The following is a 16,174-nucleotide window of genomic DNA, read 5'->3' on the forward strand; positions in this document are numbered from 1 at the left end:
GTCCAATCCCGTTAACCGGTTCTTGACTCAATGCGCGCCGGGTACGAACCTTCGAAAGAGGCGACCTGAAAGAATCGCCTAAAGCGAACGTAATCCCTCGCCGACGCGCCGGTCTTTAACATAGAAATTCTATTTATGATTAACTACAATAGATATTGGGTCTAAACGTGAAGTGATTCCACTATTCATCGTTGGAGGTTGAGAAGATTATTCTCATCGGCTATCTCCATGACTACGCAAAAATAAAGCAGAACATAAAATTCTTCACCAACCAATTAAGAAAATCGATTGTAATCAGGTATGGGGTAATCGTCTTTGCGGTTATAAATGAGAACTTTCTCATTTCCAAACCCTATGAATCTCTAAGACGGATGTAGAAATTCATAATACCAAAATGAACTTATTCCAATGAATTCCAAAATATACGGAATATTTTCATTTCTTTACATTTTCCTTTCATTATTCGTTTTTACCTGAAGTCCATTGGTTATAAAATTTCAACACTGATTCGAACCTATGAATTCCACCACCTGATCGTCTGATGTTTGGGTTTTGGGGGAAAACCCTTGAAACGGAGAATTCTACCGTGGTGATTTTTCGCAGCCATGGTACCACCAACCAAAAGGAGCGACCTTGTTCGATGGCCGCATGAAGCTTCAGCACTTCAAATTCTGGGAAAAACTCATTAGCAGGTATTTCCAAGTGCCGTTGGCATGAACCCTTGAGATATTCACGTACGACCGTGAAAGAAAGGATACGGGGCGCTCCGCGGGGGCGCTTCAAAATGAAGATAATCCGCCGGCAGCCAATCGGAGTTCCTCTACCATGGGCAAATGGGCTCGGGGAAACTCTCTAGTGCACAGAAACTCTGCGAGCACTATAACACCCCCTGCAATACGCCTTTCAGGTGGCTTGCGAGGCATTATGTAAATGTAGATGAAGGAAATGTGAGCGATTTTTCGATCGCGCGTCAAGTCTGAGCCAAGTGAAGCGGGATCCTGAGGCTCGGTAACTGCGGTCGATTTATCCAGTTTTTTAGATTTATTTCTTAAAAATCGCCGTTTGAATCTCGGCAAATGGTCAGTATTGACTGTAAGGATTAGATTTTTGTCCGAACCATACGGATAAAAAGCATACTTCGGATATTGAAGTATCGTTAAAAGATTTAGTCGGAATGCAAAAAAAGTGAGAGAAATAAACAGTTTCTGGGAATGGCAACAACCGTTGCTCTTTGTCCCTACCCTTCCTTTTCAATCATCGCCGAGAATCGAAAGGGAAGAGACGTTTTATTACGATGAAGAGCCTTGGACGGTATTTCATGGATTCCTCCACAAGGGTTTTTCTTTTTCCACGTGACCAAGATTCATCGCTATGGTAAAATTTCAGGAAAAAGAAAGCGAAAATTACTATTCTTTGAAGTTATAATAAACATCTCATTTTAAGAGGGTAAATTCAGAGTTAACTTGAATAGGGAAAATTTCTCTTTCGGTCATCCATTATAAACAAATTTGCTAAGGGAAATATTTTAGACTTTTTTTCCACTCTTCCCGATTTCGGACCACTGTGCAGCGGTATCTTTTGCTAATTGTTGTGGCATTGACATGTTTCCTTGGTCGTAATTATGTTAAATGATAGCAATAATGCATATCTGGTTCACGCGCGTAAGCTCAAGTAATTTAAGAGTACAAAGATTCCAAGCCCATTTTCACCATTGGAAAAGTATTAACTTTACTTGAACCTTTGCTATGTGGGGATGCATAGTGGAATTCCTTTTACAGATTTTTAAAAGGGAGGGTGGGCGATGGTTAACTGTAACGGATCTGTTGATTATATAAAGACGGTTTACGATAATTAGCCGTCAATCCTGTGATTTATAGGGCAAAATCCTGTATTGCGGAAATGACGAAATCCCGTTTACAACCAAATGCAACGATGGTCCCCTGAAATTCGATATAAGCGAGTGCTCATGGATTTCAATGAACCTACACAACATCTCTGAAGCGATCATTCACAGCCCCTTTCATCGGTTCCTATATCATTTCTTGATCGAATGGTTGAACGTTCAAGAGTTATGGCATATCAAAGAAAAACAGAATGAAATCTGCCAATTTCTTAAGGGTGTAAAAATAACCTTCTTATAACAGGTTCGAATCCCGGTCAATTCTAATGATTTGTAGATAGGAAAATTAACAACTTTTTACAAATTAAGCTTTAATCATGGGCTATTTTCAATACTCTAACATTTCAATGTACTGAAACATTTTAAAGACTAGTAAACTAGTTGACAATGAAAAGCTAAGTTGTAGGAAGAAAGATGATTTTTTTCCTAAGTTAAAATGAAATTCTACAATGTTTAATCCTAAACAATTCAGTGAATCCAATGATTTTTTCTTCTTAGAATGATTTGTACTTACGTTGGACTTGTGGGTGGCTTCTTAAAATTTAACCAATTGGCTATTCCTATGATACGTCCTTTAAAAAAAAGTTTTATTTTATATGGAATGGCTTGATGTTCTATAGAGAAAATAGTGCGACTTTGTTTTCGTGATTGATAGGTTTCAGATTATCTTTAGCTTTCATTCTGTGGTCAGAAAAGCATTGTATTTATTTGTGTTCAATTCCCCGAAAATAGCGCATATAAGGTCTTTGCATCGGGGGAACCTTACAGACAAAAATAGATCAGTATTCATCGCAGTGAGTGACATAGTGCGCATTTTCTCTGGCAAAGATCAGTTTTTACTGCAATTAGTATATCAAACTGCGATTGGTCTATTACGATTCGATAGGTATGATGCTAAAATTAACCAAAAATAGTTATTTGCAAAGGAAACTCTGAATCCGTTTTTTATAGCAAGCAGTTCATTAATCCGCTGATAGTAAAGAAAACTAGAATTTATATTTTTCAAAGGCAATTATTTCAAAGGAATCAGTTTTTAACAATGATGTGAAGTTAATGGAATGTTTGCAGCACGAATATTCTGTCTAAACTTAATCAAAAGAAGTTACTGATGTTAATTCGCAAAATTCGATAAAAATGAAAAACAAATTCATCATGTCTAATCGAACAAAGCCTCAGACTAAGGCCATGGATTCGAGACTTGGACATCATCATATGTTTTTGGAAATGGCTTTCCATACAAAACATATAACCATCATCGAAATCATGTTACATTGCAAGATGTTCTGTAAATTGACGTGAAAGTGAGGACAGATACACAAAATAACTGAATACAATAGACTCTATTTTCCGACACCTGAGATAATGCGCTTAAAACGAATTTTCTCAGGTGTCGGAAAATCGTTTGAAGTACACATGCCATGGAAAGAGACCACCGGCTGAGCGTGACTCCAACCCGCGACCTTTGGTTTGGAAAGCAAGGATTTTACCACACCGTTATCGAGGCCAGTATTTTTCTTTCTACGATTACAGCTGAATTGGAGCTGGTTCTATAATGTTTCCTAATCAAAATCGCAATTTCCTTGTTATGCTTTGATTTATTTACGCAACAACATTGAGAATATTCTTGCGTCATTTCTCAATATATTTATGCAAAGTACGCGATCATATATAAGATATCAGCTGGTCAATATTGTTAGAATCATTCTGGATTGAGCTGAGTTGCTTGCCGAACGGAGAACGCTCGATTTTCCTCGTGTTTCGGTTTACTTTACCAACATTCTGAAGTTATAATACTATTAACATATACATCATCAAGTGCTGCCAAAGCATGGCGTCAACGATTCAACTATTTATATTCGGTGAGTAATCAGTGTTTTAAAAAGTTGCATGCGAATTTGGGATGCATATAATTTTAAAACTTTGCCAGATTTTTTATTATTGAGTCTCTCAAATCAGTTTTATGCGACTTCCACGACTTATTCTTTTCTTGGAATGCAAATAGGCTGATTATAGTGTAAAAACTACTTTTTTATTAAGAACATAGAGCTTTGCAACCACTCAGAGTTAATATTTTTATATCCAATATGCAATAGATAATTAAATACTGTCTACTCTATAATACTTATCGACACGTAACCTGCACAATCACTCTACAATCGCCCACCGAATCAAATCCGCTCATCCAGAAGACCAACAATACACCTACGCTCAGCTTGTGGTAGGCAGAGCTCAACCGCTAACCGCCGATGTTTGTAGAATAAAGTGTGAGTTTTTGTGGTCCGGCTACTGCCAGCTGCATGCATTCGTATTATTTGGCTCCCAGTTGAGCGGCTATGAATCGGTGGACGATTTTTGGGCGCCTGAGCGGTGAAGGTATCGTCTTAGAAAGTTTAGAAATGTTAGTAGCGGAAACTTGAAACATGAATTCGTCAGGAAAGGGGGTCAAAATTACGATTAGTTATCTTAAACCCGCGCAACTTTGAAGAATGTCGATTAACAACCTAAAATTTAATACCTATGCATTTCTCTCAGTTCTCAGAGAATCTGAAAGGCGATTTGCTAAATATATATGAATCAAATAGAGTTCTTATGATGCTCGTATATTCTTGTAGGTATTTTGTGCGACTGTTAGTATTATTTAACATTATTATACAGAGGTAGATTCTGTCAATGAAATTATTTGTGAAATATATTCTATCTACTATTAAAACATCGTTTTTTGATCCTTGTTTCCACCAACTTTGTCACGAGTGGCTTAAAAGGAAAACTGATTCCCGCATTATTTTCTTCGACTGATTACCTTGGGGAACAATTTTGAACACATTTTCTGTTGATTTCAATCTTTGAGATACTTTAGGCTAAAAAGGGCAGGCTCATTTCGAAACTGTAGTTAGTTTTCTTCTAAGTTTTTTCGCTGCACCGTATGTGACTATGACCTATAGATATCAACATAAATATCATCAATTGCAGCCCAAACATGGCGTCGACGAGACTACTTTTTATATTCGTCGAGTAATCAATGTTTTAAAAATGTTGCATGTGAACATGATGCATAGAATTCTAAACCTTTGCCATATTTTTCAATATTAGTCTCTTAAATCATTGTTATGTGAATTCTGGGACATATTCTTTATAAATAATGCAAATGGGCTGGTTTAGGGCCAGAATTACTTTTTTGTGAAGAATATAGATAGCTCTTTCCAGCCACTGAGGTTTAATTTTTTCATATCCGAGATGCAATCGATAGTTAAAAAATGTCTACTCTATACTACATACATATGCTTAGAGATTTTAGAGATGTTAGTAGCGGAAATTTTAAACGTGCAATTCGTCTGGAAAGTGAGCCAAAATTGAACCGATAAAACGGGAATGATGCGTTATCCTAAAACAGCTTAACTTAGGAGAAAGGCGATGAACAACCCAAGATTAAATACTTAAGCATTGAACTCGTTCTAAGATTATATTGAAGACGATTTGATACCTATAAATGAATCAAAATTTCCCGGTAAAAATAGACGTTGATCCTTGCATAAATTTCCAACAAGCTCAAAATTTACAGGAAAGTTAGGAATACCACTTTTATGAAGTTCTGAAAAGTCCCCATCGATTCCGTGTGTGCAAAATATTTTTCTCAAGGTGAAAGGTCACAAAAATGGGTGTTATGCATTTTTTGGCCAAACGGTTTGTTTAATTATAAAAATTGCTCAGACCAAAATTGTTGATCAGGAAATAATATGCAAAATTGTTAAAATACTTTTTTCTCTATGATATACCATTTCTGAGAAAAAGCCATTCGAAAGTTGACAGGAACTGTTCAATAATGTTCGGAGATCGCAAAAATATAGTCAAGCACATAACTGAGTACATTGGATCGAATTTCAGCTTAAGTAGCAAATGAGACGAATCGCAGCGAAATTCATCCCTCGCTTGTTGACTCCAGATCAAAAAGTGGTACGTGTAGCTGCTTGCCTGTACTTTAGGACACTGCTTCCTCTGCCATCCTACTCACCAGATATTGCACCTTGTAATTTCCTTTTGTTCCTCCGGAAGACAATGGTGGTGAAAAAAATGCTTAGGACACATTACAGAGGTGAAGAGAAAATCAAAGACAGCACTGTAAGGTATCGGAAACGACGAGAACCAAAGGTGTTTCGCGGAGTGGAAAATAAACTTGTTAATCAATGTATCAGTGCAAATGGAGAGTACTTCGAAGGTGACTTACGTTTGTTACACAAAAAGTTGAATTTTGAATTTTCTAAAAATTTTGGCCTGTTATTTTGGGATCCCCCCTCGTACATTTTACATTATTTTGGAACTTAGCTGCAGTTGCACTGGTCGATGCAGTTATCATATGAGGGTGTTTGAAGGCAACGAGTACTCGCTATATTGTTTTATATATTGAGTTAGGTATAGAAATTAGATAAAAAAACAAACAAGATTAACTAGATATTTAGTAACGGATTTGATTTTCCACTCGATTTTAGTACGGAAGAGAGACTCACTCGTCAAGTTTTGCATATTTCTTCTATGAGTATCTAATACTAACTGTAAAAAATATCACTTGTACCACTTGGCTCCTCACTCCCTCATATTTCAAAACAGAAAAAGAAGTTTTAAATATTTTTTTTATTCCTCTGAGTCTTTGGGGGGAATCTATTATATCAATACCCCCATAGTTACGCCACTGGCCCTCACTATCTATCCTTTTGATCTTCACCATTCTCCCACACCACCACACTTCGAAAGATTCCAACCCGAATACCTCCATAGATATATATGCTACTAATTTAAATTTTATTCTCGATTTCCAGGACTTTTCATAGCATTTACAACGTTCACAGTCGCTGCACCTCCGCCAGAACTGATAACTGAGAGCTTTCTGGAATGCCGGAGAAGAATAGCTGTGAGTTATGGATCAGAATCAAATTATGTGTCATTTTTATTTCATGAGAGTGTCGCCTCTATCATTAAATTATAATTGCCACTGTAGACTTATTATTGACACCTTGTTCTTCTTGATTCCATTCACTATTCAGTGCGTTGGATGCTCAAGCATCGCTCTCTTTCCCGTTTAAATTGGACCCCATTATCTCAAAATTACAGTCCAATCTTCCAATCACGAAAATTGCAAAAGAGGAATTAAGCTTATAAATCTGTTGTCAGCCATCGCGCACTAAAATGGGTTTACAAAAGTTGCCACTCGCGTCGATGACGGACATATAGATCCGAGTTTCACGATGAAAAATGGAGTAATTAGCGGTACTAAGCGAAATTTATATATGAGAGGGTGAGAATCCAAGGGATAAAAGTAATGATTTTCCTAAACAGAGCAAAGTACAGAAATTGATAAACGTACAAAAATACTAAATATACAAAAACTTGGTTGCAAAGGAAAGGGAATCGCTATTTCTCAAAATTACAAACAAAGTAGGCAGTGAAAAATATTGTAAAAACTGTATCGCATTGCACTCATATTTTGAAAACCGATTACAATGCGAGCGAAGTGGAAACGGAAATCACCCTTGCATGATATTGGACCTCCTCTATTCAGTCTCCTTGCTTCCAATCTTTGATGTTTTGTCCCCATGAGCATTTTATTCTCCCTCTTGGGCGCTTTCCTTCATCTCTCCCTTCCAAGATCACACTGGAAAAATCGTAATTATTACCCTCTTGGAATGTGTCCCAGAGGTGATATTTTTGTCTTCTCTTCCTAAGAAGGCGATCTAGGCCTACTCTATGCACAACCTTAGTGTTTGAAACAAAGTTGATCCATGAAATTTTGGGAAGCCCTCTGAAGTTACTTTCAGTTGCCTCTGGTCTTTTCATTGATGTTTTCTTCATCCTTCAACTTATAATTCTAAAGTTGATATCACCTACACCCTCCAGCAATTTATATTACCATGCTAGGTCTCTTTATTCAGTCAGCCTTTGATAGTGACGTGTAAACTTTGAATCCGATTTGAGCGAATGAAATTGTATGGAAAATATCTACAGCTGTTTTTATCTTATTACAATAATTTTTTACAAAGAGAACTCTTCAACAATCGATGTGAAATTGGCGATAATGTATTCATTTCTGCGATTTGGTGTAGATGCTAATTCTTCTACATTCTGAAGAAATACTTCCAAATGATTTCTTGGGTGAAGTTTTTCGCGCTTAAATTAATGTCCGCAGCTCTAACATTTTCCCTTTTAAGTACTTAAAATGTAATGATGAGCGATGTTTTTTATTTATGATAAATTACTACTCTGATTTTATCTCTCTTAAAATAAGAGTATACTACCGGGAATGCTGTTGCCTTAGTTCATATTAATTGGAATATTTTCACCATCTCAGATGATTCGAAAAGTGCCGGCACCATTGAACTGCGGATATTCTGCGGAACTGCGGATTGAATTTATTTTTAAAAAAACGTGGTTCAGACTTATAATTTAAATACGCCCTGATATATATGCATGCTGATTTCTTAAGGACTTACACTATTTAAATTAAATTCTCATGCAATATATTCGAGAACAATAGGATCGACCTGAACTTTTAATGAGTCGTAAAATACGTATAAAATGGGTCGTTAAAAATCGAAAATCGAAATAAAATAAATGACAAAACCACAACGTGTAGTCCAATTTTAACCCATGAATACTGTCAATTTGACTTTTGAAGAGAAGCTTTCATTTCATATGCATTATCAAATTTAAAAGACGCATTGCGAACAAACAGTCAAATAAATGTTAATTATTAATTGATACAATTATGAAATTTAAGTAAGGTAAAAATTTTTCAGGATCTTTCAGAGCCTGTAATACGATGTATCTCAAATGAATTCTCACCGGACAAGGAGTACAAAACAAGAAGTCTTTACAACACAACTACTGCATGTATCCAATGCAAACATGTGTGCAGGTGAGCAGAGATACCTCATTACTTACTTGAGCGTTGCTGATTGAGATTTGTTGTCCTACTGCATGTAGTGTTTAAGTTAATGTCTGATTGATTATTCTACCCTCAGAGGACTTTTGATTTCACTTTCAGGAAAGAATAAAACTTTGCATGTTTCACAATAATTTATTCACTTGCGACCGGTTTCTATACGTCCACTCCCCACAGGCTGGGCCACCGATCACATAATATGCTCTAATTCAACCTGTCTTCTTCAGTATCTTGATTTCATGGAATTACAGTATTGTATTGCGCAAAGAATGCTTATGCCATACTTGAATCTTTCTTCCAGGAGACGAGTGCAGATAAAAGAGTGTCTGAGACAAGGAGTCAAAACTATGAAGAGAGTCTCCAATAGAGCAAAGACTATGCTTCCATCCAGCGTGTATATGGTTGATACAATCGCAAATTATTTCTGTGAAAACGAAGAGGAAATGTTTCTTGGTAATTGGTGATACCTACGTTATTGGATCACTGAAAAGATAACTTCCAATCTGAAGAGAAATTTCAGCAACACGCCATTACATTTTGAGCGCATTTCTTCATATATGGGATAAAAAGGCGATATTCTATTTGGTTTGTCTCTTTATGTATCTAACTTTCCTCACTTTCACGTCAATTTACAGAGCACCATGCAATGTAACATGATTTCAAAGGCAGTTTTAGGTTCGGTATGTAATGCCTTTTCCAAAAGCATTGATGATGACCAGATCTATAATCCACGAACTTGGTCTGAGGCTTTGTTTGTCTAGCCAATGCCAATTCTTTTTGTGATTTTCAGCGAATTTGGAGAAATAACTTCATTAATTTTGATTGTGATTTTAAATATCTTTCATCTACTTTTCAGGCCTAACCGACGAAGACATGAGTTGTTTCCGCGATAGTTGGGGATATTGTAATCCATGTTTAGACTTCATCCATAACATGGAAGCTGTTGTGCTCTGCGATTTGGAAGATTCTTATTTTGCTAATCTGTATACGATGGAATACGTGTGCAAGTAAGTATACACTTATAACATTGAAATATAGCATTGAATGGATGGTCCTGACGACCGACTCACGCTTTGGAAATCTTTGGTGTGATCGATTGATGACCAGAATCACCCCGACGAACGATACAACCTTTTTTGGGCATTTCTGACCGATTCAGTCGTCCGCGACACCGAAGTCGGTCGTGACTGGCCTAGGTGATGGCCGATTTTGGTCTTCATTGACATAAGTAGTGACCGGCGATCGATTCTTTGCGATTGACTTATTTAATTGGAAGGTGAACGCTGATCGATATCACTGAACTACCGGCTCTGGTAATTCTGGTAGAAATATGCTAAAAACAACTAAGTTAAAAGCATGGCCCATGTGTGCTATAGTGGAGTCAAAGGTCAAATTTTAATATTTTCCAGCTATAGTAAATCAATTAGCGATAGTTAAATCAAGTATCGAAAGGAACAAACGATACAACCTTTTTTGGGTACTTCCGACTGAATCAGTCGTTCGTGAGAGAGACTATGGCGGGGTGGGGCAGCATGCGTAGCAAGGTTTTCGGGTTGACCTCCGCGTCGATTCATTTTCATGACGAAAGTTTCGCCGGCGTTGCAGCTGGCGTCTTCAGGTTCGAAGTGTTTGATGCAGATTACATATTAATGCCTACCTTTGTGTAGTCATTTAGACTCTTATAATCTGTATTTATAGCCTGAATCACATGATTAATTTTTCAATCCATCCAGAGGCACATCTCCAGCGATCTCTTCAATGATGTTGGAAAAAAAAATTACCACCATTGGCGATAATTTTTCGCAACTGCTCGGGAAATGGAAATCCCATCCCTTCTCCCATCCTTCGGCACGTCCCTTTTTCCGTCGCTGAAACGATCGCTGACACCTTCCTTCAGTCAATTAGAACAGACGGTAGCTAAAAGCAATTGTAACGCCACGTTTCCCTTTCAATTTAATGACAGTTTTAAATACGGAAAATGATGGAATAAGTTATGATAAATGGGACGGAGGGAATGGCTCAGAAAATGATGGGTCTAACCATCTCTTTTTTGGTCCCTGAAATTCTATCGGTGGAGCTATCATTCTGAGGGACGCAAAAAAGTGAACGTGTAATTTAGCCTTAAAGTAACGTCCATTAGTTACGTGAGGTGTTTTTTTGCGCTTTTTGGACAGTCCCAATCTCCTGTGAGTTATCGAGAGATTTCCCCCTCGAGAGATCGAGGGATATCCCCCTCGCCCTATCCAACGAAATGATGGGTGGATTTTTCTCTTCTCTTTAATAGGAAAATCCACCAAAATCGTCGGCACATTAATGGCTGATGCCTGGTTTCGCTATTAGGTGGGCCGTTTCCGCTTCTATAGATAGATGGATAGATAGAAAGATTATTTATTATTCTAGGACTGATGTCCTCTCAGAACAAAACAATTCACAAAGCATATATACATACTTCAATATATTTGCTCAATTTCTCATTGTGAAGAGTAATAGAGAAAAAAAAATATTATACAATATCCAATCAGTGATACAAGTTTTATACAATGTATACAACGGTAAGACATACAATTTAAAATCAAAATTACAGCGTGGCGGTAAGCAATAAGCTATACACCTTTGACTTAAATAATTTCAGAGACCGAATTTCTTTCACACTTTTAGGCAACTCGTTCCAGAAATTTGACCCAACAACCTGGAAAGATTTCTGGAAAGAAGTTGTGCGATGGGCGGGATAGTATTCAAAATTTATATCTGATCTCGTGGTAATCGAAGTAGTTTGTTGCTTAATTTTAAATAGCGTATATAAGTAATCGGGCTGTTCGTGACGAAACAGTGAGTAGAGAAAAGCTGCTAGGAAATATTTCCGGCGTTTTTTAGTTTGAAGCCAACCAATATTTTTAAGGTAGGGTGAAATATGGGTATCTCTTCGGATGTTGAACACAAACCTTACGCAGGAGTTAAGAACTATTCTTCGCTTTTACAGCGGTGAGGTGTTTACCCCGTCCCTTCCCTTCCAAACCTATCCCTTTCCCAGAGGCGTCGACGGGCTCCTATCGCGGCGGCGCCTCTTTCCTTGTTCCTTCCCATCCAAACCCCTCCCCGGGAGCGCGGGCGTACAAGTAAATTTGAAGTAAAATTTTGTGAAAACTCTACATAGGTACGGGAAAGTATAGGTTCATGATAAAATAAGAACGATTTTTGAAAAAAAAAAACGCCTGAAACTGTCTAGATGGCCCCCGGGATCTATGGTACCAACATCGCAGCACGACGACCACAATATTGATTTCGCTTAAGTTACGCAAATATATTTAATTGTCCGGCTTTTACATACGCTTAACATATGTTTTGTTTATAAATAAATATATCTATTTGGGATTTCTCAATTTAGATTGTGAACAGTAGGCCAAGGTGTATCATCAACAGTTCAGTGTGTAAAGGTTCGATGCAGTGTTGAAATTAGTCGACTAGATTACTCTAAATACCTTGTTTAAAATCATTATTCACGTTTGCATTTTGCTGGTGCGAAATTGTGCTTAATTTCAGTCCTATATTTAATTGTGTTTAAAAAATTTTCGCAACTCATCTGCGTAAGTAATAAGTAGCCCGAGTTATTCACTTGACTTCAGCTATTGCCGCTCCAACAGCCTTCAGCGATGGATGTTACACATCTCGGACATGATGATTGGGGCGCTCGAATTCAGATAATCATGAGTTTGGCCTCATAATAATAAAGATGAAATAAAATTGCTTCGAAGCGTATAAGTGACGTGACTATTTTTTTATTTATCAAATCACTTGTACTGATTCGAGTGTAACTACTCATATCCACGACTTTACTGCTTGACAATTGTAAATTTATGAGAACTGCGAATAACACATCCGACAATGCATTTAATAACTCAAATCTTTTCTTACAGGAATTCGGTCGATTTTTTTGATTGCTCAAGTAACTTTACTTCGGCATGTTCAAACCGATTAGCATCGACTTTTGCTACATTAAAATCGACATTATTGACCTCCGCTTCCTGTGAACAATATTATGAGCTGACTAATGATATATGGTGAATTTTTGATGATAGGTATGTGTTTCTTCACGACAGTTTCCTGTAATGAGAAAGATTGGACAAAATGGTGCTAAAATTACATCACTTAATTTTAATTTTGTTTATTGTGTTTTTGGTTCAGACAATAAATTTTCACGATATTTTTACATCAAGATTTATTTACTCATAGGGGTAACCAAGGGTACTGCCGTCCACCTCACCCTCCCATGAATGAATTTACTGGCATACTTCATTCGCATCCTGTTGAATTGAAATATATCTCAATAAAGGTCTGTTGTTCGAGAACAAGATCTCCCAGAGACAAATACTGTTGAAATTTATGCTGTTCATATTGTTTTATTTTCTTATGAAGTACTACTACACGTTCACGATACCTAGGACGTGATACCTATAACATAATTCTTTTGTTTATCACCTTTGAGAAATTGCAAATTAGAACAAATACTGGCTACCCCATGGACCAGTCCCGCCTCTAATGTAATATTATGATTACTTACTTTCTCGGGAATAGCATATCTGTTAAAGCATTTATAAAACTTAATGATTATTCAATGTCTCGGGAACAGCATAAGTTGCTCTTATTTTTTTAAAATTTGTGGTCTTTTTATTATGGTTCCTTTTTGCAGTAGAAATTTTTTATTTCTTAAGTTAATAATACAAGATATTTTGTGTCAAATCCGGCTTGGAGATATCCGTTTGCCTATTTTTTACTTATGTTTGATCCATTTGACGTTTTGTAATAAACGAAATGTTAAAATATTACACATAGACATTTGTAAAAATTCAATGGTTTTCATTATTAAAATTTTCTATTTTTGAAATTAATTTTCCTGCTAATTTTGCTGTATAATTTTGTTCTTATGAATTTTATTTTCCTTAACAATAAATATTTTCTATCTATCGTATTCCCTATGATTATTTCAAATACAGAGTGTTTCAGGAGGAACCTACAACACTTCAGGAGGTGGTATGGGACACAATTCTAAGCAGTTTTCGTCCCATTAACATGGGGTGGAACTTCCTTAGTTACCGAGCTATGGCAACGCAAAAATTTTTTGGTTTCACTTTTCAGTTGAGCTCCCGGCGGAGGCAAACATTTTTCAGAGATCACCCAATACCTGCTTGGGTGCAGAATGGAAATCATATGAAGTACAGCGCTCTTTCCGTCGGACGGGACGTTAAGATGTCGTCCTCTTGGCGCCTTTCTTTAAGAGCAGGTTATTAAATGGCATTTTATGATTTTCAATAAAATGTTGACCATACTACTATCGGCCAAAAAAAAAAAGATAGATCGCTGAACTTTTGGGTGAAAATTTACTGTAGCTCCATAGGAATCTACCGATTCGATCGATAGATTTTTCTTCCTTATAGGAAAATCTACTAGAATTGGTAGAATATTAATAGCGTAAGCTTGGTTTCGTTAGTAGTAGGACCCGCCCGCCTTGTGACGGTGCGGGACTCCTCGTCCCCGCCCTTCCTCTCCCGTCCTTTCCCTGGAGGCGTCGTCGGGCTCTCATCGCGGCGATGCCTCCAATCCTTTTCCCTTCCTCTGCCCTCCCCCTCTCGAGAGGCACGGTCGTATAAGTCTCCGACTTGGTTACCGGTCCTCGAGAGCGTATCCTTTGCGGGGCCCGCCCTGGGACCCCCGAACCCACTGTAGCTCCATAGGGTCCTATATTATATCGTGGCACTCCTTGTCTATTCGACTACAATAATAAATCATTAAACAGCGTTTTAACGCGATCATCTCATTCGACGGGCAGGGTTCCGTACTTCAGCAGATATCCATTCTGCACTCAAGCATTCATAAGAATGGATGGGGACTTTTCACGATTTCATTGGAGTGGTATCCTTAACGTTCATGCTAATTTTCAGCTTGTTGGGAATTTGTGCCAGGGTACCCCAAATTTTTTGGGCTAATTTGACTGGGCGATATATGATTTAATATGTTGGTAAGTTTCCTTCATTTTGAGCCGCATGAAGGCAAAAAATGAAATTAAATGACCGGAATAAAAGAACGTAATACGAATTTAAATGCAAGAATTCCGATAAAGTAAAATAATACCGTGAAATGTTCACGGAAAACGAGCCCAGTGCATGATATCTCATAATATTCCTACTGCACTAATTTTTTATCATTAATATCAATATAAAAATTTTACTATGATTTGCAACAATTACGTGTTACGTTCATATCATTGACATTCCCTGTCACAGATGAGTACTTGCTGTTGGAAATCTTCACACAGATCAAAACTCTAATAGCGTGGAGTAAATTTGAATAATTTGTTAGATACGATTTTTTCAATCCATTTGTAATTCCAGCAATACATTAAGAAATACTGCCTTATAGCTGATAAATTCCGGCACCAATGCTTGGGGCGACTATTATATGGGGATGGATTTAGTGAAGTCGAAATTTTTGTATGATTATTTTCCAGAGAGCAATAGTGATGATTCAATCATTAGACTATTACTTATCATAATTAATAAGGTCACACTTAATGACTTGTGATTTATTGATTGTAAATCTACAGGATTACACCTGGAATTGAAAAAGGAGGCACCAACTAAGGTTCACAAAAGTATGCATCATAAAAGCAATGCAATTGCACGCCAAATTTAGAAATCAATCATAATATCTTTTTCGGTTTGAATACAAGGTGTTAGTATCCTAACATTAGATACTTCAGCCAAATGGCCGTATTCTCAGTGCAAATAAGACGCTGACTCTTAGGTGTTTATATGCACCATTCATTTTTTTCTGTGATGACTTGGTCAACTGTATGCAGTTCAGGAATCAGAGGTTAAAAACTAGGTCATAAATATGCTCAGAGTTTTCACTATACTTGCTGAGAATGTTGCAGCGTGTTTCTTGCAGTTATCAAAAAAATAAGTTATAATCAAAAAAATATGCTATGAATTAATAATTGCTTAATTTATGCATCAGATTTGTCTCACAGCGAAAGTGAAACGTTTTTCGTTTTTGGTGATAGAAATATTTTTCTAAAAATTATTTTTGTTTCTCATCAATCGTATTTGAAATTCTAAAAAATGTTAGGGGTCGCAGGCAGTTATTTTCTTCTTTTCGAGAACAAGTGGATTTTAGAAAAAATTATTTTTATTCTCAATATTTTATTAGACTTTTTAGTTTTGTTACAGAGGACTTTTGAAATCGATTAAAATTTTTAGTAAAATTACCAAGTGGTTGTCTCAAATATTGTCTTTAATGCCCGGAATTGATGACAATTACTATAATTTCTATCAGCAAGTAAAGTTATC

At 36.8% G+C, this 16,174-nt stretch overlaps 1 protein-coding gene across 3 annotated transcripts in view; it reads left to right on the top strand.

The window, feature by feature from the left end:
• Positions 1-13,674, top strand: part of LOC124154390 — a 102,753-nt gene extending 89,079 nt beyond the window's left edge. The window contains exons 1-7 of one of the 3 annotated variants that reach the window (XM_046528085.1): positions 3,593-3,759; positions 6,712-6,803; positions 8,686-8,804; positions 9,133-9,284; positions 9,688-9,838; positions 12,746-12,907; positions 13,062-13,674. In XM_046528085.1, the coding sequence (XP_046384041.1) occupies positions 3,729-3,759; positions 6,712-6,803; positions 8,686-8,804; positions 9,133-9,284; positions 9,688-9,838; positions 12,746-12,893 (693 nt within the window). In that variant the 5' untranslated portion in view covers positions 3,593-3,728 and the 3' untranslated portion in view covers positions 12,894-12,907; positions 13,062-13,674. Of the gene's footprint in view, positions 1-3,592; positions 3,760-6,711; positions 6,804-8,685; positions 8,805-9,132; positions 9,285-9,687; positions 9,839-12,745; positions 13,039-13,061 lie in introns of those variants that run through there. The other 2 variants (XM_046528084.1, XM_046528086.1) reach the window with 2 other exon arrangements.
• The last annotated feature ends 2,500 nt before the right edge of the window (positions 13,675-16,174 follow it).

This window comes from Ischnura elegans, chromosome 2 (assembly GCF_921293095.1).
Source record: "Ischnura elegans chromosome 2, ioIscEleg1.1, whole genome shotgun sequence".
Lineage (NCBI taxonomy): Eukaryota > Metazoa > Arthropoda > Insecta > Odonata > Coenagrionidae > Ischnura > Ischnura elegans.